General features: G+C 53.7%; 1 protein-coding gene across 1 annotated transcript in view; it reads left to right on the plus strand.

Moving 5' to 3' along the window:
- Positions 1–1,719, plus strand: part of CLCF1 (cardiotrophin like cytokine factor 1) — a 37,893-nt gene extending 36,174 nt beyond the window's left edge. The window contains exon 3 of the mRNA XM_030562650.1: positions 563–1,719. Within this exon, the coding sequence (XP_030418510.1) occupies positions 563–1,066 (504 nt within the window). The 3' untranslated portion in view covers positions 1,067–1,719. The remainder of the gene's footprint in view (positions 1–562) is intronic.
- The last annotated feature ends 21,083 nt before the right edge of the window (positions 1,720–22,802 follow it).

Consider the following 22,802-nt stretch of genomic DNA (forward strand, 5'->3'; position numbering starts at 1 on the left):
ACAGGCCCCCTATTCCCTTCCTCACTAGAGGCACCTACTTGGCAACCAGTTATGCCAGAAGGAGCCATGCCCTCCTGGGCTTGAAGCCACCAGCAGCTGAGGGGTTTAGGGAGCCCTTGGCCCTGGGAGAGAAACCGATTCAGACCCTGCTCACCGTGTGCTCCCCCCAGGCAGCACTCCATCCCGAAGCTGCAGGGCCTGGGCTAAGGGCTACACATGCCCCCAGTCACTCCCAGCATCACCCAGCTGCACTGTGCCCCATGACTGAAGGTCTCCTTCCAGCAGTGGATAGGGCTGAGCTGTAGGGCTCTTGAGTATCACTGGCCCTTTCCAGTGCCTCCCCTTTACCCCCAGGCTCTCCTAGGAGGGACTTGTTCCCATGGACATCTCCTTGGGGCCACTTAGGAGGGCCGAGTGGCAGCTGAGGTGTCCACATGCTGATCCCTCAGAGTCTCTGGCCATCCTTGGATCAGGCCTGACCCTGGCAGAAGTGTCCGAGGGTCACATTGAGTTCTGTCTGGGTGAATCTAATGCCCTCTCTCCACTCTCTCGCCCACTGCAGCTGAATTACCTTGGCCCACCCTTCAATGAGCCAGACTTCAACCCTCCCCGGATGACAAGGGCCGAGATGGTGCCCAGTGCCACTGTGGACTTTGAGTTGTGGCGCAGCCTGAATGACAATGCCCGGCTGGCAGCCAATTATCGGGCCTACACGCACCTGCTGTGCTACCTGCGCAGCATGGATGGGCAGGTGGCCAAGGCCGAGCTGCGCAAGAACCTGGGCCACTTCTGCACCAGCCTGCAGGGCCTGGTGGTGAGCATTGCCAGCGTCATGTCCTCTCTGGGCTACCCGCTGCCCAGCCCGCTGGGCAGTGCCAACCCCACCTGGGCCCAGGGGCCAGGCTCCACGAGCCCCCACAATGACTTCCTCAAGAAGATGGATGACTTCTGGCTGCTCAAGGAGCTGCAGACCTGGCTGTGGCGCTCCGCCAAGGACTTCAACCGCCTCAAGAAGAAGGTGCCGCCTGCTGCCCTCATGCTGCGCCTCGAGATGCGGGGTTTCTGACCCCTGCCCCCCCACATCCCATCACCACGCTGTGCCTCAAGGTGCGGGGCATCTGCCCACTCCCACCCCACTCATCATGCTGTGCCTCAAGATAAGGGGCCTCTGACTTCCACCTCCTCCCAGATCTTCCGCACCTCCAAACCCAGGCTCCACTGTGCCTCCCACCTTTTACCCCTCACCCATCTCTCTCCCTTCCATGGTTTCCAGCCTCCTCCCCATCTGTGATGCCATGCAGCATGTCCCCATCCTCCTCCCTCCCTTTCTGTGCCCTCCTGCCCCCACTTTTCCCTTATTCTCCAGCAAGGGACCTATTTGCTTTCCAAAACAGGGAAATGACCCTCATTCTCCCAATACAGCCCAGAGCAGCACTAAGCCCCACCCCCAGATCTGGACAGCAATAAGCCCATCCCATTTCACCCAGAGCAACAATAAACCCCATCCCCATGTGCTCTGGGCAGCAGTCAGCACTGTCTATTTACCAGGGGCAGCCCTAAGCCTTGTCTGGCTTTGTCTCTTGCTCGTCATACTCTGTACCTCTGGTTTGATCCAATTCTTCCTCTGCGTCCCCCTCCCCTGCTGCGATCCGCCACCCCTCCTCTCATGCACAGAGACCTGAACTCACCCAGCCTTTCCTCAGGTTCAGAGCCCCTGACACTGGCATGCAGCCTGGCCTCCATGTCTCCTTGGGTGCTTCTAATTCTGCCCTACATGCATCACTTCCCTCATGCCTGGGGGCAGGAGCTGAGGTGAGCAATGCCACCAGTGCCAGCCCTCCAGTCACACCTATGAATGGAGCAATCTCACCCCATGACACTGCAGCATCGTGGGGCAAGACAGATTAGAAATAGGAAGGATAAGGGGGGAACAGGAAAGTCTGGAGATCCAAACCAGGAAGGGGCGGGATTTGGAACAGGAAAGGTTGGGGTCCAAACTAGGGGCAGGGTTTGAAAGCGGACCTCCAATTGCAATGCTGCTGCACCTTGTGGCCCCATCTCCTGACAAAACACCCATGAGGGCCAGGAAAGCAGGGGAGCTAAACCAGGAAGGTGTGGGGCAATATCCCTCCACCCTTTCATACCATGACACATGGAGCATTTCCTTAAAGTTTACATGGTGGCAGATGCGGGGGCTCTTTACCTGGCATAGGCCCTGCTGCCCAGCCCCTTGCCCATGCTCCAGGTGTGGAATCAGGGTTAAGGGCCTGTCACCCCACCCTTCTTACCACCCCCACATTCCCCCTGTTGGGTTGTGTTTTTCTTGGTTTATCTATATTAATATTTATTTATTTGGAAATGTTATTTATTAGATGGTATTTATTGCAGAATTTCTATTCTTGTATTAACAAATAAAAGGCTTCCTCCATGAGCTTGGCTCACTGGCATCTTGAGTTGGGACTGGCTGAGAGCTCACTGGCCTGCTAGTGTTCACCGCACCCCAATCAGCTGCCCCAGATTCTACCACAAACTGAGCAGTCACCCCAGATCCCTAACCCATGTAAATACAACCCCAATCCACCCCCACCCCATCCATTCCCCAGGTCTCTGCCCCTGATCCAGGTCCTGATCTGCTCCCCACACCAGCACCATGTGCTGTGTCACACACGTTCTCCTGGAAGGTTGGCCATCCTGAGGCTTTGGGAGTAAAGATGGGGGTTTCCTGGCAGGAAGGGAAAGAAATGGGGACCTGAGGGAGGGGCATTACTTGTAGGGTCAAGGAGAACTGGGCAGGCAGGAGAGCATGCAGGAGGGGAGAGGGGAAAGAGCGACAACATGGCTGGGGCACTAGGGGTGGGGAAAGAGAATGTGACAGGGGGGTGGGGAGACGGCTTATCAGCATGGAACAGTAATGTAGGGAGTGGCTCTGAGATGGATGCAGGGGTGGGGCTGGATGGAAAGGCGAGTCCCAGGCCCCTTTGCCCATCCTGGCAGCTCCTACCTGTACAAGATGACATGTCTGGCAGGGAACAAGCCCTCCCCATGTGTGTCTGACAGCAGGCTCCTTATGTCCAAGGGGGAAACTGAGGAACAGGGAGGGCATAGGGCACTGTCATAGCCAGTTAAAAGCAAAGCTGAGAATGGAACCCAGATGTGCTGGCGCTCACCACACCCCACCCTGCCTCTGCAGCTCTACCCACTAGATCTCACTCCTATGCTTCATAATTAAAATGTCATAGTTGGGGGAGCTGACACTGCTGCACCTGCTCTGAGGATAAATGGGAGGTTCAGGCCCATTGGGCATCTCCTACCAGTGTAGAACTCACCAAAGAGTTCAATATGATGGGGATTATGGGGACAAAACACCTGCTAGCCCCCTAACTCCCTGCTTCTGGATCTATTCTAGCCAGTCCCTACACACCCATCCATCTAGGCATCCACTCATCCACGTACACATCCCTCCATCTGTCCCCATACACATCCATCCCTCCCTCCCTCCCCCAATATGTCCCTTCATCTGTCCCCATACACATCCCTCCATCCATGCATCCATCCCTCCCCCAATACATCCCTTCATCTGTCCCCATACACAACCCTCCATCCATCCATTCCTCCCCCAATACGTCCCTTCATCTGTCCTCATAACATCCCTCCATCCATCCATCCATCCCTCCCCCAGTACGTCCCTTCATCTGTCCCCATACACATCCCTCCATCCATCCATCCCTCCCCCAATACATCCCTTCATCTGTCCCCATACACATCCATCCCTCCCTCCCTCCCCCAATACGTCCCTTCATCTGTCCCCATATACCCCTCCATCCATCCTATAGTGGGGTGTTCACCCACTCCTGCTTGGAAGGGCTTAAAACAGCCCTGGAGAGGGCTGGGGCAGGGGGAAAAGCTGGGCTGATTGGGAAGCAGCCGCAGCTGGGGCTGCGCCCCAAACAGACCCAGCTGGCCCTATAAAGGCCAGGGAAGCCAGAGGTAGAAAGATTCTAACTGAGAAGGAAGGACTTGGCTGCAAGGAGCTGAGAGAAGGTATCTGGAGTGGAGCAGGGCTAGGAGAAGGCTGAGGGAGCTCTGGCCTGGAAACCCCCTAAGCTGCAGCCTAGTGGAAGGCCAATTAGGTATGGGGGTTGCAGGGGGTAGCCCACAGGAAGGCAGAGATAGCAGATCCAAATGCCCCTTGCCTATGATGAGTGGCTTTTACACTGCAGTCTTCCCAGGTGAGTGAGGTTAGATGGTGATTGGCAGTAGCCCATGACTGAGGCAAGGTGGGGATAGAAGGTTGGGGGTTCCCCTGGGTGGGAAGACCCTGAGACTGCAGGGGTATTGCCAGGGGGCAGCACCCCAAAGGCAAGGGGCACTGGGGTCCTGGGAGGGACACAGGGGCTAGCAGTAGTGGGACATCGGCCTGCAGAAGGCACTCTGGAGGCTGGAAATGCTAATTCCCTGAGATGATCAGCAGGAGGCGCCACACAGGTGAGTCCTGCACTGTGACACATCCCTGCATCCATACACTGACATGTCCCATGAGGTTGATGTACAGAATTGTGGCTCTTGCTCATTTTCACTTGAGTTAGCGTTGGGCAGGTCCCCAGCCTCTCCCCTTCTTGCTAGCTGGGTTCGTTCTGCCTGTGGAGCCTCAAGGCTGCCTTCTTGCCTTGTAAATTCACCCAGCAACTGCAGCAAATCAATGGGAGGGGGGAATGCAGCACATACACACACTGCAGCCTGGCATAATCCACACCTAGTGCAGGGAGCTCAAGGCTGGGCTGGCAGGGGCTGTGGGTCAGGGTTGAGGGGCTGGCATAGCTGGGTGTGTCTGTGTGCTGTTCATGCCCACTGCCCCCTCATCTGTGGCTGACATACTTCTCTTGGTCAGCAATGGGCTCAGAGTGGGGCTCCAGCCTGGCACCCTCCGCATGTCCCTGGAAGGGGGAAGGGGGAGGGATGCTGGGATATCAGACTCCTGTGAAAGCTGGGGAGAGTGGGGAATCCTGGCTGAGCTGGGTGACCCTCTCATGGCTCCCCCTAGGAGTTTTTGTCTCTGTCCCAGCCCCTCCCTTAGTTTGGGATTGAGGGGGCACCAGCAGAGCTGGGGGGGTGAGGCGGCCCCAGGGGCTGGTGGTGACTCAGCACCATGTTGGGTGCCTCACCCCCAACAGAGCCAGACTGGGGTTGGGGTCGGTGCCCCCTGCTGCTTCCCTTTGTCTTCTTGGAGCCAGGGCTCCCAGAATCCGACTGACTCAGCCCCGATTCCCTCCCTGTTCCTGGCAGGGGACAAAGCTGAAGCTGCCCTGGGTCAGGAATGGGGAGCGGGGGTGAAGACTAAAATCCCAAGTGAGTCACTGTGCCCCCCAGACCACAAGCTCTGCACAGCCCTGAAGCTAAGCAGGCTCAGGGTAGGCTAACTCTAGGAAGTAGACCACCCAGCTTCTATGGCATCAGCCCCAGACCCAGGGCCCCATTCCCCTACCCCTTCTGGTTCATCCATTCTGCCTCCTTCAGTTGCCCTGCTTTCCTCAGTTGGCTGCGCTCATGCACCATTGCTTATGGTCTTAAAATAATCTGCAGGTGTAGAACAGATGCTGGGGCCCTCCCCAGAGGCAGCTGCATCTCCTCACTGGGCAAGGGATACCTGTATAAACAGCCTCTGTGCCCCATCCCACAGAGGACTGTATCCTAGTGGTTGGCAAAAGATTCCTGTATAAACAGTTCTTGCACCTCTCCCCAGAAGGGGCTGCATCTCAGCACTGGGTGAGGAGCAGCAGAGAGATTAGAACTGGGATAGATTTCACTGAGTGAAACTGTTTTTCAGGATGGGGTCTGTGTGTGTTTGTGCAGTGCTGGGCCCTGCTCCTGACTGGGGACTCTGGGTGCTGCTCTAACAGGCCATCCTCTTTATATTGAAATCCCTAAACTGCTCACATAAACAATCTTTTAAATGAGCACATGACTTTGCCATGAATGGGGGGGGGGCAGTTGGGCCTCTCAGTGCCCAAGATGGGGGGGTAGTTTGGTAATGGGGAGGATGTGGCACACATCAGCTAGACTTGTAAATGATCAGCTATGAAAGTGTTAACAATACAGGCATTTAATCTGGAATCACCAAGCTTCAGAGTTAACAATGCAGCAAAGTCTAGAGCTGTGAAAGAATAGGGCATGGAGCCAAAATAACACTGACGATATGGGCATAAGCTTTCATGGGTAAAAAAAAAAAACCCACTTCAGATACCGACTAACATGGCTACCCCCGATACTTGACTGATATGGGGGAGGTGGGAAGGCTACATGGGCCAAGGGAGAACCCATGACTGGTGACCAGGTTTGGCAGGGCCCCATATGATCTTGGGGCATCACTGCCAGACCTGTGCCTCAGTTTCCCCTGTCCTGTGGGGGTGAGGGGCTCTTGTATTTCCAACAGGCCTTGGAGAGACATGCGGACAAGGAGTCAGAGAAACCACCACCCCAGAGCCAATCCAGCTAATCAGACCCTGGCGCCCCGCCCCCTCACCCCCGGCGTGTCCAGTATGGAGGCGGCGGCAAGGCCCTCGGCGGGGAGTGGGTTAACTCCGAGCCGTCCGCTTCCTCCCGGGCAGGGAGCTACGAATCCTGGAAGTAACAGTGACACCCAGTGGCCAGATGGGATAATGCGCCTCGCCGGAGCAGATATCCCCAGGAAACCCCCAGCCCTGTGCCCCCGACCTGCAGCCTCCTACTAGCCCAGCCCTGGGCTACCCCCAAGCTCTACCGATGCCCCTTCCCCGCCCTGCTGCTGCCCCTCCCTCCATCCCCCACTAGCCCAGCCCTGAGCTCCCCCCACAGCTCTACTGATGCCCCTCTCTCCCTCCCTCTGTCCCCTGCTAGCCTAGCCCTGGACTCCCCGCACAGCTCTGCCTGTGCCCCTCAGTCCTGCCCTACAGCCCCTCCCTCCATCCCCTGCTAGCCCAGCCCTGGGCTCCCTCCCCCCCGCGCTCTGTTGGTGCCCCATTCTCTCTAGGGAAGGGATTCCCTAGCACAGAGAAAGCCCAGCATGCTCCCCGGTTGTCCCCAGGCGCTGCCATATGCCCCTGACCCAGTAGCACTTGCTCTGATCCTTCCCCTCACTCACCTGCCCAGGGGCAGTGGGGCCCTTCCAGCACTGACTTTACAGTCTCGAGTGTGTAGCTGAGCCCCTGCCCCACCGCGGGGGTGGGATGTGAGGGACGCCTCTGGGGCAAGAGAAGCAGCACCAGGTCAGTAGGGGGCACTGTAAAGAGCTGATGCTAAACTGTCCAGCTCACACACACTTCACTCTGCAGGGGGTGGGTTGGAATGGCTCAGTGGGGGGGACCCTGTGTTGTGGGGAGCAGGGCAGGGGGCTCAGTGGGGGACCCTGTGTTGTGGGGAGCAGGACAGGGGGCTCAGTGGGGGGGCCCTGTGCTGGGTGTGGGGCAGAGGGCTCAGTGGGGGACCCTGTGCTGGGTGTGGGGTAGAGGGCTCAGTGGGGGACCCTGTGCTGGGAGTGGGGCAGAGGGCTCAGTGGGGGGCCCTGTGCTGTGGGGAGAGGGGCAGGGGGCTCAGTGAGGGGCACTATGCTGTAGGCAGGAGTGAAAGTAACTTAAAGGATTTACCAGTACACTGGAGTTCTGAGCAGGGGCATGGCCTCAACTGGAAGAGGCGGGGCCTTTCAAGATTTAAAGGCCCTAGGGCTCCAGCAATGGCTGGGAGCCTCAGGCCTTTAAATCACCCTGGAGCTACCAGCTGCAGAAGCGGCTAGGAGCCCTGGGGCAAATTAAAGAGCCCAGGGCTCTGGGCCCTTTAAATCACCTCTGGAGCCCTGCCGCCACTGAGGCAGCAGTAGCAGGGCTCTGGCCGCTGCGGGGAGCCCCGAGCCCTGTAAATCCCTGCCAAAGCCTGGCTGGCAGGGCTCTGGCAGCTGGACTTGGGTGGGGATTTAAAGGACCTGGGGTTCCTGACACTGCGGGACCCCTCCAGGCCCTTTAAATCACCGCTGGAGCCCTGCTGCCACTAGGGTAGCGGCAGCAGGGCTCCAGCTGCTGTGGGGACCCTGGGCCCTTTGAAGTGCCGCTGGAGCTCCAGCGGAGCAGCTTGGGTGGTGCTTTAAACGTGTCTAGAGCCCTGGGTCTTTAAATCACCACCAGAGAAGCTGGTCCAGTTTGGCATGGCGTTCTGGCTCTTGCCAGTACGCTGTACCATACCATACCATACCGGCTTACTTTCACCTCTTGCTGTAGGGAGCGGGGCAGGGGCTCAGTAGGGGGCACTATGCTGTGGGGGGCAGGGGCTCAGTAGCGGGTGCTATGCTGTGGGAGTGAGGCAGAGGCTCAGTAGGGGGTGCTGTGCTACGAGAAGCAGGGAAGGGGGCTGTGTTGGGAGGGCAGGGGCTCAGTAGCAGGTGCTAAGCCCTCCTCTTCCCAAAGCACAGCATCTTTTGGATACAGGACACCCCTTCTTCCATTCACCAATGTTACATGGTGTGCAAGTGCTGCTGTCTCCCCTCCCCCTTGGAGTTGGTCATGTCATCTAGTCCCTGTGGGGCAGAGAGGCCGTGCCATCATCACCAGTGTACAGGACCCAGGGGAGTCCAGGCAGTGCAGGGGGCTCAGGATGGCTCGGCTCAGCCCAGCAGCACAGTTCTCATGTAGCCATAGGTCAGAGAGTCTCGGAGGACCCAGAAGGTAGGGATCCCCAGGCGGGTTGGCCAGGAGGTGCTGGGGAAAGAGTGGGTCTGGGTGCCTGGGTAGTATCAGCTTTGTCTGTCACCCTCAAAGCTGCAGTTGTCATTGAGTAGCTCTGGCACCAGGGGAGAGGGACGCTCACAGTGAAGGGGAGCAGGGGCTGTCTATTCTGGGAGCGTCCCCTTCCAGAGGGCACATCCCTCTAGGGTCAAGTCAGACTGCCCCCACCCCCCATGCCATCCCCTAAGCCAAAGGGGAGGAGTCTGTGCCACGCCCTGCTCAGACAGTCACTGAGGTCAGGGACCCATCATGCCAGGCATGGCCCTGACACGGAGTCACTGAAGTTGGGACCCCATTGTGCCAGGTGCTGCACAGACATGGAGTAACTGAGATCGAGGGCCCAGTTGTGCTGGGATAGGGGTGATCTGGCTTAGTAGTTGGTGCAAGAGTTATTCCCAGTGGTTGGAGCGGGAGCCAGGAAATGGAGCTGAGGGTCAGAGTCAGAGGACAGATTTTATATCCTTTTTGACAGAGATAGACACATCCAGCCACTAGAAAGTCTTTGACACCAAATTTCAGGTCTTGAAGTGGCAGAAGGGACCAACGAGACATTTATCACAGCGTAACCTCAGGACCTGCAACTGAAGTTGTTCCTCTGGAACATAAACATGGCTTTTGTGGTAGAGGATGTCCTCCTGTAATCTGAACTTGGCAATGGGTTGGGTACTGGTACCAGCCAAGGCAGGACGGATTTGAGAGGTGAATGGATCAGCAGGCAGCAAGAAACAGATGGAAAATATCAGGTTGCTGTCTATTATCCCATTAACAAAATTGGATGCCTTAAGAACTGTGGAAGGTGTTCCCCAGGCAGAGTCAAGTTATTCCTCCTTACGGGACAATGTGTTAGCCTTTCTGTCTCTGTCCCCCAGACAATAGGTGACTATAAAACTGAACTGCTCAAAGAAGAGGCATTGGATCTGATGTTGGTTAAGGTGCTTGGCTGTCCGGGTATATTCCAGGTTCTTGTGATCTATAAGGAACTGGACTAGGAGTCCGGCCCCCTCTAGTCAATGGCATTATTCCTCAATGGCTGCTTTGATGGCTAACAACTTCTTCTCTGCCTGCTTTTATGTGAGAAGGCACAGCGGTGCAGTCAGCCATGGTGGGGGGAGGGCCTGCTTGCTGGGATAACACACCATGCCCAGTATAAACTTTGCTGTGTCAGCCTGTGCTGTAAATAGTTTTGTGGGATCAGGATGAGTACTGAGGTGAATCTCTATTTTAGTTGCTTGAAGGTGGATTGGGCTTCTGGACACCATGTGAACTGGGCTCCCTCATGCAGAAGGGCAGCCATACGCTAGAAAACACCTTAATGAATCAACTGTAGAAATTGGCAAAGCCCAGGAATTGCTGTATCCCATGGTGTCTTTTGGTGCAACCCAGTTGGATATGGCTATCATCTTGCACGAGTCAATGGTTTGCTCCTTGGGATGATATACCCAAAGAATTCAACTATATCTTGGTCAACCTTGCACCTCTCAGGCTTAGCATACAGATGATTCTGACAGATTATCTCTAGGACTCTGCATACACAATGATTGTGAAGGGCCTGGTCTCCCCAAAATATGAGGTTATTGTCATTGCAGATAAGTACAAAATGGTCTAGCATGTCCCTGAAGATATCATTGCTGAAAGGTCACCAGAGCACTGCACAGGCCAAATGGCATAACTAGGTACTAATGTCTGTATCAGGTACAGAAGGTGGTCTTCCACTCATCTTCCTTCCTAAACTAAGCTAGATTATAAACTCCAGAGGTCCAACTTCATGAAATCCTTGGTGGAACAAAGTCATTCAGAAAGCTCATTGACAAGGTTAAGGGGTTATTGATTCTGGATGGTGACCTTGTTTAGCACCTTGTAGTCCAGACAGGGATCCATCCGTCTTCTTTACCAAGAAGATTGGTGAGATGTGGATGGATGGATGAAACCCTTTTGAAGGTTCTCTTGAAGGTAGCTCTAGAGTGCCTATAGCTCAGGCTCAGAGACAGAGTAGATGTGGCAGAAAGGGATCTCTGCTCCTGGCTGAGGGTCAATGGGGCAGTTGTAACTATGATGGGGCAGAAAGGTGTCCACAATCTTCTTATTGAACATGTTCATGAATTCTTGGTATTTAGCAGATATTGCTGAGGTGATAGGAGATGTGGAGGGTGCTGAGATTCTATGCAAGCTAATGGCTTTTGGATTCTCTGAGAAGGTAGACAGAGGTGCAGATGGCTTCTGGCCCATGAGTTGGTTATGGGAAACAAGACTCCTGACAGTAGCAATGGATATGCTGTTTGTGGGCAGCATGCTGAGAATAAGTGGAGAGTTTGTGGTTTGGATAAGCCCAGACTAGAGGTTTCTTGGTGATCCTAGGGGTAGTGACCTCCCAGGGGCAGTCTGGTGAGTAACCAGGCCTGAGAAGAGGAGTCATCCATCAACAGACTCTACCAAGTCTGGAGAGCTTTTTTGCTGCATGGGGACCATATGTGAAGGACTGCACAAAATCCAAGTCCATGAGCTCAAAGGAAGCACTTGAATCCACCACCATCACATTCAGGTGGGCCTCAGACATGGTGGGATGTTGAAGTTGGAGGGGGAATCCAAGTGGGTGACAGGTCAGGTTCTAGTTAGCACCAGAAGGGCCACGTACTGCACCGACAACAATTGATGATAGGAAGAATACACAGGCCAAAGGCCAGGCCACAGTCAGGGAGCCAGACCCAGACTAGTGCCCACAACACTAGTAGGAGCTGGAGCTGGGGAGCCCAGAGCTGGAGCTGAGGGGCATTAGCAGAGCTCGGGGAGGGGGGCCCTGCTCTCATAGTTTCACTCTGCCCCCAGCCCTGGTGTATTCTGAGTGTGTTTGCACTTCCCTGGGGGCCCCTCCATCTATGACCAGGGAAAATGCCTGATCATGCCCTGCAGCTGCAGGAACTTTGCTGTACCCAGCTCTGGGCCAGGCACAGACTCTGTTAAGGTTCATTTGCTCAGGGATAAGAGGCTGGAGCAGCCTCCAAGGGAAAGACCCATCAGGATGGAACAGAAAGCAGGGAAAGTCTGTCTTCCCTGCGAGATGGATTAAAGATTGGGCTAGGGAGGCAGGCACCTCCCACCAGGTGCTGGCTGCTCTCCCCCCTCCCCACTTGCTTCTTCTGTCTCTCAAAGTCCAAACCCAATTCCTGCTGCTCACCCAGCAAAGCCAGCGGGACCTCCCCAGCCAATCATAGGGCAGGTAGGCTCCATATCAGCCAATTACAGCACAGGTGGGTGGTATGCCAGCAAGTCACTTCATGGGCAGGCTCCGTGCCAGCCAAGACCAGGGTAGCTCTGGCTCCCTCCATGATTCCATGCCATCACATGGCTCAAATGTATGTGTGTGGGGTGGGGGTCACCAGCCCCTTTTTCCCCCCCTCCTCTGCGCTCAGGGTCTCCCCTGCAATACCAGGACAGAGGACACAACTCAGGGGTCAGATCCCAAAATCAGGAGAGTAAACCTGGGGGGTGGGGGAGGCAGGCCTCCCAGCTTTCCCACATGTACGCCTGGCCCGGTGTCTCCCCTCAACTCTCACCCCCTCCACATACCTTCCCCCTCCCTGCCCCTCACACTGATCCCTAGTGTGCTCCCACATCCCCTCTCCTTGCTACTCCCCACATTCCCCTGCCCACTGTCTCTGGTCCTCAGAGCCTGGGGCAGCCATCTTCTCTGGTCTTAGTCCTCTGAACTCAGTCAAAATGACTACCATCTTACAATAAGGGCAGCCTGTGGTGGCCACCCTCTTCCATCACTGCCAATGGTGCTGACATGTTGGAGAAAGAAGAAAAATCTCTACCAATGTGCAAAAGCTATAAGATGCTGGAAACCTCCCCAATAAACACTGGGAGGCTCCTGACGAAGTTGTGAGTTCAAAGCTGTCCTTATCCAGCCACACAGAAAGGTGCTGCCTCTCAGCCACCACGGTGCACCTGGGGAGCCTGGCTCTCTTCAGGGGGTGGGGAGAGGGTGGGGACTCCAGGGCCAGGTTGGCTCGGAAGGGAAAATTGGGATTTGGGTCCCTTCCTTTTTAGGGGGCCCAAGGCAGGGGCCAGGCTGGTTCAGTGTGAGGGTGTGGGACAGGCAGATCTGTCATTCCATTGGGAATTCCTCATTCTGATACCACCTGCTGGAGGAGACATGGAGCAGACGACCCTGATTTCTATACCACCACATATGCATCGTTCTACTGGGACCTGGGTGCCTACTGGGCCCTGCTCAGCAGGGCCATCAATTGGGGCCAGGTCTTCTGCATTTATGGTAACATGGGCCCCACAACTCTGGGGAGACCCCCCACAGTGACTGAGCATATATGTCCTGTCTGGGCCCAACCCTAGGATTCCACCCTACTGTGCTACCCCAAAGCCTTCATCTCCTCTCAGGCTGCCAGCTCTATGAAGGGCAGGAACATATGCCAGGGCTGGGCTGGGTTCAGCTCACCTGACCATATCCTCTTCCCTTAGGGTGTCCAGTTTTTGACCGGAACACCTGGTCAAAAAGGGACCCTGGCAGCTCCGGTCAGCACTGCTGACCAGGCCATTAAAAGTCCAGTTGGCAGTGCTGCTGGGTGAAGGCAGGCTAGTCCCTACCTGTCCTGGCATCACTCTGCACCCCAGAAGTTGCCAGCAGGTCTGGGTCCTAGGTGGGGGGCCATGGGGCTCCACATGCTGCCCCTGTCCTGAGCACTAGCTCCATTGGCTGGGAGCTGGGGGTTGGTGCCTCTGGACAGGAGCAGCATGCTGAGCCTCCTGGCCTCCCCGTCTAGGACCCAGACCTGCTGGTCGCTTCCAGGGCACAGCACATACCCAGGACAGGCAGGGACCCTGCATTAGCCCTGCTGTGCTGCTGACTGGGAGCTGCCAGAGGGAAGCCTGTGCCCCAACCCTGAGGCTCCCCCAAACCTGGAGCCACCTTCTGAACCCCAAACCCCTCATCTCTGGCCCCACCCCAGAGCTTGCACCCACAGCCCAGAGCCCTCACACCCCTGCACCAAAACTCCATGCCCCAGGCCAGAGCATCCTCCCACACCCTGAACCCCTCATCCCTGGCCCCAACCCAGAGCCCTCACCCTGTCCTGCACCCCAACCCCCTGCCTCACCCACAGCCCCCTCCCACACTCCAAATCTCTCAACGCAAGCCTGGAGCCCCCTCTTGCACCCTAAACCCCTTAACCCAGAGCCCTCACCCCCTCTCGCACCCCAACCTGCTGCCTCAGCCCAGTGAAAGTGAGTGAGGCTATGGGAGAGTGAGCCATGGCGGAAGGGGGAATGTAGTGAGTCGGGGGTGGGGTCTTTGGGTAGGGGCAGAGCATGGACAGGGCCTCTGGGAAGGGGCAGCGGCTAGGGTGTTTGGTTTTGTGCAATTAGAAAGTTGACAACTTTCTCTTCCCCAAGAATTGGCGGGGAGGGGGGTTAGAAGCTCAGACTCTTGCACCTTCCATCCCCTGTACCAGGCTGGGCTTCTTTGTATCTATCTAGGCCCTTTTCTCACCACCATTCAGTCCCTTTCCACACTGCTCACGCCCCGTTGCTGCTCCCTGCAGGGCACCAGAATGGGATGTATGAGGCCTCCAGGAACATCATGGAGGCTAAGGAGGTCCAGCTGGAAGCACCCTGCTACTTCACCTACCTCAATCCCTGAGATCTGGTCAGTGTGTGCCTGTGCCAAGTGGCCCCATGGGGGGTGTGGCAGGGAAAGGGGCAGCCTGAGAGGTGGGGGCATTGACCAGCATGGCACTGGGATTCCCAAGGCCTGGCCCTGCTATTCCCCAAGCAGGTCCTGGGGCACTGGGGTCCTGTTACCACCAGCAGAATCTCAGTGGGATTGGCGCTCAGCCCAACCTTTCTCAGGGACCCTGCAGGGACTAGGGAGCGTAACCATCAGGTGGAGTCAGCCATGGGGAGGGAAATGCCTCTTCAGCTCCTGTACAGGACCACCTGCCTCTGCCAGGAAACCCTGATGCAAATGGCTTCTGTGCCCTCTCAGGACCAGGGAGTCCTTCAATCAGCCATCAGCCCTGGCAGGACTTGAGCAGCGACAGGCTGTGCTCTCCCCATCTTTGCACCATGTCTCACCAGGATGGAGAGGAGCCTTCCCTGTCCACAGCCTGTTCAGACCTCCACTCCTCATGGAGGACTCAGGGAGGAGCAGACTAGATACCCTGGGGCATTTTTGGGATGGGGGCGGGGATCTCTATCAGGAAGGGAAATGAGATACTCAATTGTAATGAGAAGGGACAGTAGGCAGCACTGCCACCGTGTGGGTTAGTGGGGAAAGGCCCTGTGTCCCATTCCCTCCCTTCCCCACCTCCAAGCTAGCCTGTCCCCTGCCCTGAGGCTGGCTCTGAGCCTGTGCCCCCTAGAGCAGTGGTTCCCAAAGTCTAACAACCCTGTGAACCCCTTTGACTAAATTGTCAAGTCTTGTGAACCCTCTCCTAAAAACAAATATTTCCAGAGATTTTTCTCCTTTACCTGAGTATATATTATAAAAGTGGTGATTGTGGGAATATAAAATTTGTTTTTATGACATGCTTATTAAACACTATTTATCATTACAGTATTTTTATTACATTATGAAAATGGCAACACTCTTCCAAGATCTCACCTTCCTAGCCTGTGTCAAGGCTCCTATGTTTCATCAAGGCGTATCAGATGTGAAACAGCATGAAGGTATTTAAAAGGCCTACTGAAAGAGTTCCTCCTACACAAGGTTCAGGTCTTGAGCAGTCCAGGCAAACAACGCACCTTACAACAAAGCTTAAACTTGTTCTTCACAATAATTTTAAAAACAATACTAGCTGTCTATTTAATGCTAAAACCAGCAAAAAATATCCACCTCCCTTTCCATTTCTTATAAGGAGTCTTGAAGTTTAAATCTCTTCAGTGTGATAGATATGCTTGCTTTGATTGCTCCCTGGTTCTCATGGGAGACTTTAATCACCCTGATATCTGCTGGGAGAGAAATACAGCGGTGCACAGACAATCCAGGAAGTTTTTGGAAAGTATAGGGGACAATTTCCTGGTGCAAGTGCTGGAGGAACTAACTAGGGGCAGAGCTCTTCTTGACCTGCTGCTCACAAACAGAGAAGAGTTAGTAGGGGAAGCAACAGTGGCTGGGAACCTGGGCGGCGGTGACCATGAGATGGTCGAGTTCAGGATCCTGATACAAGGAAGAAAGGAGAGCAGCAGAATACAGACCCTGGATTTCAGAAAAGCAGACTTTGACTCCCTCAGGGAACTGATGGACAGGATCCCCTGGGAAAATAACATGAGGGGGAAAGGAGTCCAGGAGACAAGGGCAGCTCTAGGGATTTTGTCGCCCCAAGCACTGCAGGCAGGCTGCCTCTGGTGGTTTGCCTGTGGAGGGTCCTCTGGTCCCACGGCTTCGGAGGACCTCCCGTGTCCACCGAAGCCACAGGACCAGTGGACTCTCCGCAGGTGTGCCTGCAGAAGGTCCTCCAAATCCGCGGGACCAGCGGACCCTCCGCAGGCAAACCGCTGGAGGCAGCCTGCCTGCCGCCTTCGTGGCACCGGCAGAGCACCCCTGCGGCTTGCTGCCCCAATCATGCGCTTGGCATGCTGGGGCCTGGAGCTGCCCCTGCCAGGAGAGCTGGCTGTATTTTAAAGAATCCTTATTGAGATTGCAGGAACAAACCATCATAATGTGTGGAAAGAATAGGAAATATGGCAGGTGACCAGTTTGGCTTAACAGTGAAATCCTTGCTGTTCTTAAACACAAAAAAGAAGCTTACAAGAAGCGGAAGCTTGGACAAATGATCATGGAGGAGTATAAAAATATTGCTCAGGCATGCAGGAGTGAAATCAGGAAGGCCAAATAACACTTGGAGTTGCAGCTAGCAAGAGATGTTAAGAGTAACAAGAAGAGTTTCTTCAGGTATGTTTTCAAGAAGAAGAAAGTCAGGGAAAGTGTAGGCCCCTTACTGAATGAGGGAGGCAACCTAGTGACAGAGGATGTGGAAAAAGCTAAGGTACTCAATGCTTTTTTTGCCTGTCTTCATGAACAAGGTCAGCTCCCAGACTGCTGCACTGGGAAGCATAGCATGGGGAGGTGGGGACCAGCCCTCTGTGGAGAAAGAAGTGGTTCGGGACTATTTAGAAAAGCTGGATGAGCACAAATCCATGGGGCCGGCTGTGCTGCATCCAAGGGTGCTAAAGGAGTTGATGGATGTGACTGCAGAGCCATTGGCCATTATCTTTGAAAACTCATGGCGAAAGTCCCGGATGACTGGAAAAAGGCTACTGTAGTGCCCATCTTTAAAAAAGGGAAGGAAGATCGTCTGGGAAACTACAAGCCTGTCAGCGTTACCTCAATCCCTGGAGAAATCATGCAGCAGGTCCTCAAGGAATCAATTTTGAAGCACTTTGAGGAGAGGAAAGTGATCAGGAACAGTGCAGCATGGATTCACCAAGGGCAGGTCATGCCTGACTAACCTAATTGCCTTCTATGAGGAGAGAACTGGGTCTGTGGATGAGGGGAAAGCAGTGGATGTGTTATTCCTTGACTTTAGCAAAGCTTTTGATACAGTCTCCCACAGTATTCTTGCCAGCAAGTTAAAGAAGTGTGGGCTGGACGAATGGACTATAAGGTGGATAGAAAGCTGGCTAGATCGTCGAGCTCAATGGGTAGTGATCAACGGCTCCATATCTAGTTGGCAGCCGGTTTCAAGCGGAGTGCCCCAAGGGTCGATCCTGGGGTCGGTTTTGTTCAATATCTTCGTTAATGATCTGGAGGATGGCGTGGACTGTACTCTCAGCAAGTTTGCAGATGATACTAAACTGGGAGGAGTGGTAGATATGCTGGAGGGTAGGGATAGGATACAGAGGGACCTAGACAAATTAGAGGACTGGGCCAAAAGAAACCTGATGAGGTTCAACAAGGACAAGTGCAGAGTCCTGCATATCTAGGGGTTTCAAGCGAGTAGTTTCTAGGTATGATTCAGGTGATTTTTCATAGTTCCAGCCCTGTCTCTGCCTGTCTGTGTTGTTCTCAGAGTGAAGCAAAGGGGAATTTTTTCCCCCAGTTTTAAAAAGTTCTAGCCTTCCCATTGGCTCTTTTGGTCAGGTGCCCACTCCCTCCTTTTACCTATGCAGAGACACAATTAAACCCTTTACAGGTGAAGCAAGTAGAGAACAACTACTAAGGGGAGTTTTATAGATAACTGGCTGTCTGGGTCCATAAAAGGGAGCTACCCTGCTTTTCATTTATCACACTCCCTGTCACCCCACTGCATCCTGCCTTCATTAGATCTTTTCACTCAGTTTTCTTCACCGTGGGAGCCCCAGGGAATCCCAAGCTGAGGTTACAATCAAAATCAACGCGGACGTGTTGCTAAAGCACCCAAATCCACTTAACTGCATCCACCATCATCAGCAGATTGCTGGAAGTATTTTGGGGTTTGTGATCCCATCTGTGATTAAACTGATTGTTGAAGACACCTTTGAGTTTTCTTCCTTTGTGGCATCGCTCCCTGGCATGGCTGGGACCACATGGGTGAGGGGGATGGCAGCTGTCCAATCAGGGCTGCTCAGAAGTGTTCTGGTTTTGGCAAGAAAATTGAGGTTACATATGAAATTTTGCCACACAAAGGGTCTGCATCGATATATGATCAGAATACAGGAGCCCTGAAAAAACAGAGTTTATAACCCCAGCTGCTGGGTGTTGGCTGAAGCACTTAGTTGAAATTCAAATATCTAGAGCAGGAATCGGCAACCTTTGGCATGCAGCTCGCCAGGTAAGCCCCCTAGCAGGCCAGGCCGGTTTGTTTACCTGCCGCGTCCGCAGGTTCGGCTGATTGCACCTCCTACTGGCCGAAAACCTACGATGGCAGCAGAAAGCCCCATGGAGCATCTGTTCCTCTCCAGGAGCATCTGTCCCTGTTCACCGCTCCAGGCCGATGGAGGTTGCAAGAAGGGTGGCCGCTGTCAGTCAAACCTGCGGATGTGGCAGGTAAACAAACCGGCCTGGCCTGCCAGGGGGCTTACCCTGGCAAGCCGCATTCCAAAGGTTGCTGATCCCTGATCTAGAGACTCCTTCTGAAAAGTAACATATGCTCCTGGCTTTAGCCCCCCACCCAGAATTTCTGGGATCACTAAACATCTCCATTAGGCATCCTTAATAGGTAAATACTTCCTGCTGCATGAGCACTGAGTCTGTGGCCTTGGCTACACTGGCGCTTTACAGCGCTGCCACTTTCTCGCTCAGGAGTGTGAAAAAAACACCCCCCTGAGTGCAGCAAGTTACAGCGCTGCAAAGCGCCAGTGTAAACAGCGCTGCAAGCTAATCCCCATGGGGAGGTGGAGTACGTGCAGTGCTGGGAGAGCTCTCTCCCAGTGCTGGTGCTGCAACCACAGTCGCACTTCAAAGCGCTGCCGCGGGAGCGCTCCCACGGCAGCGCTTTGGAGTTTTTAGTGTAGCCAAGCCCTGTGTATGAAACGAGAGCTTTGTAGAGGGAAGGGGATTCCAGTATTAGCATGGAAAGCATGGCAATACCAACTTGACTATATATAGCCATACACATCCTAAGTAAACACCCACTACCCCATCTCATGCTATAGGCAGCTCTGACTCAGTGTGCCGCCCACTGGTGTGAACAACCTATAATAAATATCCCAGGCTATGATGCTTCATGGGAAATGTAGTCTAGCCAGAGAGGCCATAGAAGAGAATGGCAGCATAAGGCAACCCAACTACAACTTCCATGATGCATTATGGCACCATTTTGACTCAATCTATTACAGTGTTTGGCCAATCAACCTGTTAGGCTTGTGGCCTGATGCTCTAGAGGGGGAGCTCACTGCTGCCACCTGTTGGTGGGCATGGGGAAGAGCAGCCCAGAGCTGCTTGAGAACACCAGAGGGGCAGATGCTCCATGGGGCTCTCGGCTGCCATATTTTAGTGTCTGGGGGAAGAGACAGAGTGAGCCTAAACTTATTTGCATTTTATTACCCATTGTCCCAGCATGAACATTTGAGTCATTTTGCTTAAAATTCTTTTATATTTTAGGTTTGGGCTCAATAAACTGTTATTTTCCTTATTGTGCAACAGCTGGTTAACAGAGCTGTGCTGAGTATACCCTGGGGGAGCTGGTCACCCTAACCAAAACACAATCATGCATCACTGGTTTTGGCATTGTGGGAGGCAGGGGTACTTAATCTAAAAAGAGAAAAAAATGGTGCTTTTTTGTTATGGCCACATGCTTTGTGGTAAGTACTTTGCTCAAGTTTGTGCTGTAGTGTGGATCTTTTTTTCTGGGAGATTTTGCAAAGAGGTGGGCTATGTCCTTGTTCTGAGGTAGTGAAAAGGTGGTGATCATTTCCTGTAGTTACAGGAAGTGACACTATGGCAGAGTGAAGTCTAATGATGCCCTAATACCTGTGCTAACAAGCTACAATCACCAGAGGTGATTTCAGAGGTGGAATTTATAGAGCAGGGGTAGGCAATCTATGGCACATATGCCGAAGGCGGCACGCAAGCTGATTTTCAGTGGCACTCACACTGCCCGAGTCCTGGCCACCAGTCTGGGGGGGCTCTGCATTTTAATTTAATTTTAAATGAAGCTTCTTAAACATTTTAAAAACCTTATTTACTTTACATACAACAATAGTTTAGTTATATATTATAGACGAATAGAAAGAGACCTAAAAACATTAAAATGTATTACAGGCACATGAAACCTTAAATTAGAGTGAATAAATGAAGACTCCGCACACCACTTCTGAAAGGTTGCCGACCTCTGTTATAGAATGTGCTCAAAGACCCTGGGGTAATACTACCAGCTGCCCATAACATAGCAAAGGAGGGAAGGAACTTTTGACGGGACACTTGTATTTGGTCATTCACACCAGTAGGGGAGGAATGAGTCAGAGGACACAGCTGAAGATACCATGCAGTGGGAGCAGGTGTTTACTTATTATTCACGGCATGGATACCTACTGTTGCTGTGCTTTCCCAAGATGATGCTGGGTTCCCTTTCCCACCATGGAAGCCTTCTTTGTTTCATACATAGATTCAGGGCTTGGGAGTGGGGAAATATTTGCCTTTTAAGGCCTCCCAGGGAAGATAATTAGTGACCTCAAAGATTCTGGGTGGGGGCTTGAGCCTGTGGTATTCACTAGTTTTCTAAAGGAAGGGCTAGATAGTTGAACCTGTCCTCATTGCTGCAGACAACATCTTCAGAAGGAATGACACACCCAGAACTCTTTGAGAGAGTAGGACAGACCCTGTAAGGCTGGTTATGGGGCTAGGGGAAGGGCAGGCCCCATGGTGATGGAGCTGGAAGATATTATGCATCCCACTGGGCTCAATGCTGACCCCAGAACTATGCAAACTCTCTCCATTGGCTTCCCTTGGCCCCTGTCCTGGGACAAGAATAGGTCCATGAGGTTCTAGTTGATGGGCTGGCACCATCCAGGAGGAAGGAGCAGGGAAAGTGGTGGATCAGGCCAGAGAGGAACCACTAACTGTGCTCGTTATGCCTATAGCCCCACATCTTGTTCAGCAGGTCAGAATGGGAGATGTCCAGGAACAAGAGCCTCATGCTGGGTACAGCCTCGGGCAGCAAGGCCCTGCCCCCATGGTCAGCAGTTGGCTGTCAGGCCCCAAAATATTGAGATTCTTTACAAAGCAGATGACACTGTGTGCTCCAGTCTGTCTGAGGAGTGTCAAACCCCTAGCTGCCCAGTCCCCAGAAGTGTAGGTGAGACTTCTAGGGCTACCAACACTCCAAACTGTATTACAGTGATTTGGGCTCCCACTGCTAGAGCTCCTACCTCCACATCTGCCTAGTCTCCACGTGCCCATCTGTTCTCCATGGGCTCTAGACAAGGGAAGGTTCCTCTCCATCCTGGGCCAGGTGAGATGTGGTGCAGGGATGGGGAGAATATGGCCACTCCCTGCCCAAGCCCTGCCATGGCTGATGGCAGGAGTGCCCGGTCCACCAGGGGCCCCTTTGGTGGCACTGAATCCATTTGAATCAGCTTTTTCCTGGTTGAGGATGGGGGGCTCCTGTGCAGGTGGCAAAGCAGGGATCTTGCACCCCATGATTCTGCCCCAGTGGTTATGCTCCCTGAGGGAGGCAGGGCTAAGTGCTAATCCTGCTGGGATTCTGCTGATGCCATAAAGTCCCCTGTGCATAGGCCCTGGCATGGGGTGAAGGACAGAGACAGCTGGCCAGATCTTGGGTGATTCTCAGGCTGCCCTGGGCTCCTTCCCACCCTACAGGAGATGTGTGGTGGGAGCAGATGCTGACCTGATCTCTGGCATGATGCTGTGCTCTGGATGGAGGCAGGGGAATCCGTGGGATCCCTCACCATCTCAGCATCAATGTTGGTGATGAGTTTGCCTTGATGGCCTGTTTTGCTTAGCAATAACACAGCAAGGCCTACTGAAAACTTTACTGGTTGAGGTAGAGAGGCCAAATTTGTGACCTTGCTAGACAAGACAGTGCTTGCAGAGTCTGGGAAAAATGCTTGCAGACACTTTGTGAAGCAACTTGTACCTTTTTGAAGCTTATCAAGAAATAACAGTTGTTCTTTGTTTTTCTCTTGTATGCTGGGAAAGTATAAGAGGTACAGTGATGACGCAACGTAAGTGATGATGCGACGAAGCAGCTAATAAAAACAATTTGAATTTACAGAAGGAGGGGGTGGTTCTGTGTGGAAAATGGCCTGGTTCTTTGTTGCTTGTGTGCATACATCAATAAAGAACTTGGTATTTGGACTTTGCTGGGTTGTCTGTATTTTGCGGTCAGACAACGAACCTAAAAAGTCTGGGATAGAGATAACCCCGACAGATTTGGCACTCCAGATGGGACCCGTCTGACTCTCCGGCGAGGTGGTCTGTCTCCGACGCAATGCAGCGCGCATCCTTCGATTGAGAGGAGCCTTGCCCAGGAGTCAGATCTCACGTTGGCGATAAGACGTTGTCTCATGAACCAGCCTGAGCCCGTTTAAATCCAGCAACGTTCACCTGCCCTTTGAGCAGGAGTCCCAGGAACTAGTTAAGTGAGCTCTCAGTACAGGAAA

The sequence above is a fragment of the Gopherus evgoodei genome, chromosome 4 (assembly GCF_007399415.2).
Source record: "Gopherus evgoodei ecotype Sinaloan lineage chromosome 4, rGopEvg1_v1.p, whole genome shotgun sequence".
Lineage (NCBI taxonomy): Eukaryota > Metazoa > Chordata > Testudines > Testudinidae > Gopherus > Gopherus evgoodei.